Consider the following 2,408-nt stretch of genomic DNA (forward strand, 5'->3'; position numbering starts at 1 on the left):
AAATATCTATTACATAGATTGAGCACAATATAAAAATCTTCAATTTCAGTAACTTTAAAGACCAAAGTTTTAAGGTTACTCTAGTTTAAACTTTAGATCAAGGCTGAATTGATATTTCTGTCTTCAAGTAAGAAACAAAACAAAACAAAAAAGGCTGAATTGAATCAAAATGTTTCTCTGGGATTTCTCGGAGACACTCTTTAGAGAAGACAGGAAAATACTAAATGTACAACAAATTAGCAAAGAGGCTGCTGAATCAATACATTTCATAGTAAGTCGAAAGCTATTAAACTAACCAACAGCTAATACTTTACAATAATTCAATAATGATAAGGTTTCTCCAATATCTGTAAAATCCCTGTATATTATATGAACCCTTTGGAGAGGGAGATATTGAGTAAACCTCTACTTCTCACCAGGCACTGGGCTTTATTTACTCATTCAACAATTACCTATCCTACTCAGGACCAACAATGCACCTAGGCACTATGAAAATAGGCACAAGTAAAAGCTAATAAGACATATATAAATCACATTGGCTAAAAAAAATTTCTTAAAGAGTAACATATGTTTCACTCTTATTCTCTTATTTATTCTTCTTGAAAATCCAGTAACAATTTATATATATATAGACACACACACACATACACACATACACACATGTAGATACATACATATATATATATATCTATATATTTTCTCCCCCCGACACCCAGACAGGGTCTGGCTCTGCTACCCAGACTGGAGTACAGTGGCATGATCATAGCTCACTGCAGACTCGAATTCCTGAGCTCAAGCTATCCTCCTGCCTCAGCCTCCCAAGTAGCTAGGACTACAGCCGAGTGCCACCACACCTAGCTAATTTTTCTATTTTTTGTAGAGATAGGGTCTCGCTCTTGCTCAGGCTGGTCTGGAACTCCTGAACTTGAGCTATCCCCCCACCTCTGCCTCTCAAAGTGCTAGGATTACAGGTGTGAGCCACTACACTCAGTCCATTAATATGAATATTATCTATAGATGAGAAGGCTGTCACTTAGAAATCGCTTGTCCACACTGATGCTTCTAGTAAAGAATCTGACTAGTATATAGATGCAAATCTACTTGAAAGCCATAGAGCATTATGTTCACCCTACCAAGTCATCTCCTCCTTATTAGTAATCAAAATAATGATGATGATACCTAGTTTTACTGAGTCCAATGTTCCAGGTACATTTCTAAGCAGTCTCTATGTACTATCTCACTTAATTCTCTCAATATCCCCATTAAGTTTATACTATTATTATCCACATTTCACAGATGAGGAAACTGTGGCTCGGGAGGTTAAGTTGCCAAAGGTCACTAATTTGACTGAGATTTGAATCCCGGGCTGTCTCGTTCCAGAACTCACTCTCTTCACCATTTTGCTATGCCAATCAGACAACAGTGTAGGAATTGTTGTAAAATCTTTTTTAATTCTTCTCAAGCTTAGGAGTAATTATTATTATGAGACATCCTTATAATAACATTTATTATTACGAGACATAATTATGGTAGGTTGGGCTACTACAAAACCTAAAAGGTTGAAATCTTAATAATTGTTCATTAATTCACTCTAGCTTAAATAACAGCACCACCAAATCTTTCAAAGTTCAATAAAACCAAAACGGAGAAAATCGCTTATAACACCCAGCTCTTTAAATGCTTGAATTCCCCCTACAAACATTCCTGCTACGCAGTTTGCTCCCCCTCAGTGACAGGGCACTCAGGACCTGCTGAGGCACACCCCTCCGCAGATGCAGGGCGCTCACTGTAAAGACAGCCTTACCTCTGTAACGGGCGGCGGCGGCTGCAGCTCCGCCAGGGGCAAGGCGGGGAGAGAGAAGGCCAACTCCGCCGACCTGGAACACGCACACAAACTGGATCAGCTCGACAAGCCCCCAAGGCCGCGGATCCAAACCCCGTCCCTTCCGACCCCGACATCTCACCATTTGCTACTGTGCAGTAGGCCCCGCTCCCGGGTAAGGCCCGCAATAAGCAGTAGCTGCTTTTTGATCTCCCGCAAATCTGAGAAATCGCCGTCTGTGGACAGGATCGGCACCACGGCCGCGGTCACAGCCACCGGGACGGCAGAAGTACTCGCAGCCATTTTCCCGACTTGGGCCGCTCCAGCCAATCACCGGCTATAATACTAGCTGCCCACCAGAAAAGTCTGCCTGTCACTGGCCAGCTCTTGCTCCAAAAAAGCCAATCCAACATCTCACTTCTGGTAACGTCACGAGGAGGCGGGAAAAGCGAGACAATTACATCCCCTTTGGCCAAGAGCTACTGAGGCGGGAAAGCTGGAAACAGAAAGGGGAGAGGGAAGCCGCGACCTCTGGGCGGGGCGGAAAGAAATGAGTGACTGGGAAAGGTGAACTGGAAAGCTGGGG

At 42.9% G+C, this 2,408-nt stretch overlaps 1 protein-coding gene across 1 annotated transcript in view; it reads right to left on the bottom strand.

Annotated features, from left to right (window-relative positions):
* Positions 1 to 2,166, bottom strand: part of CDC23 (cell division cycle 23) — a 21,159-nt gene extending 18,993 nt beyond the window's left edge. The window contains exons 1-2 of the mRNA XM_012646325.1: positions 1,965 to 2,166; positions 1,805 to 1,877 (exon numbers count right to left, since the gene is read on the bottom strand). Of these exons, the coding sequence (XP_012501779.1) occupies positions 1,805 to 1,877; positions 1,965 to 2,125 (234 nt within the window). The 5' untranslated portion in view covers positions 2,126 to 2,166. The remainder of the gene's footprint in view (positions 1 to 1,804; positions 1,878 to 1,964) is intronic.
* Between the last annotated feature and the right edge of the window lie 242 nt (positions 2,167 to 2,408).

Source organism: Propithecus coquereli, unplaced genomic scaffold (genome assembly GCF_000956105.1).
Source record: "Propithecus coquereli isolate 6110/MARCELLA unplaced genomic scaffold, Pcoq_1.0 Scaffold242, whole genome shotgun sequence".
Taxonomy (NCBI): domain Eukaryota; kingdom Metazoa; phylum Chordata; class Mammalia; order Primates; family Indriidae; genus Propithecus; species Propithecus coquereli.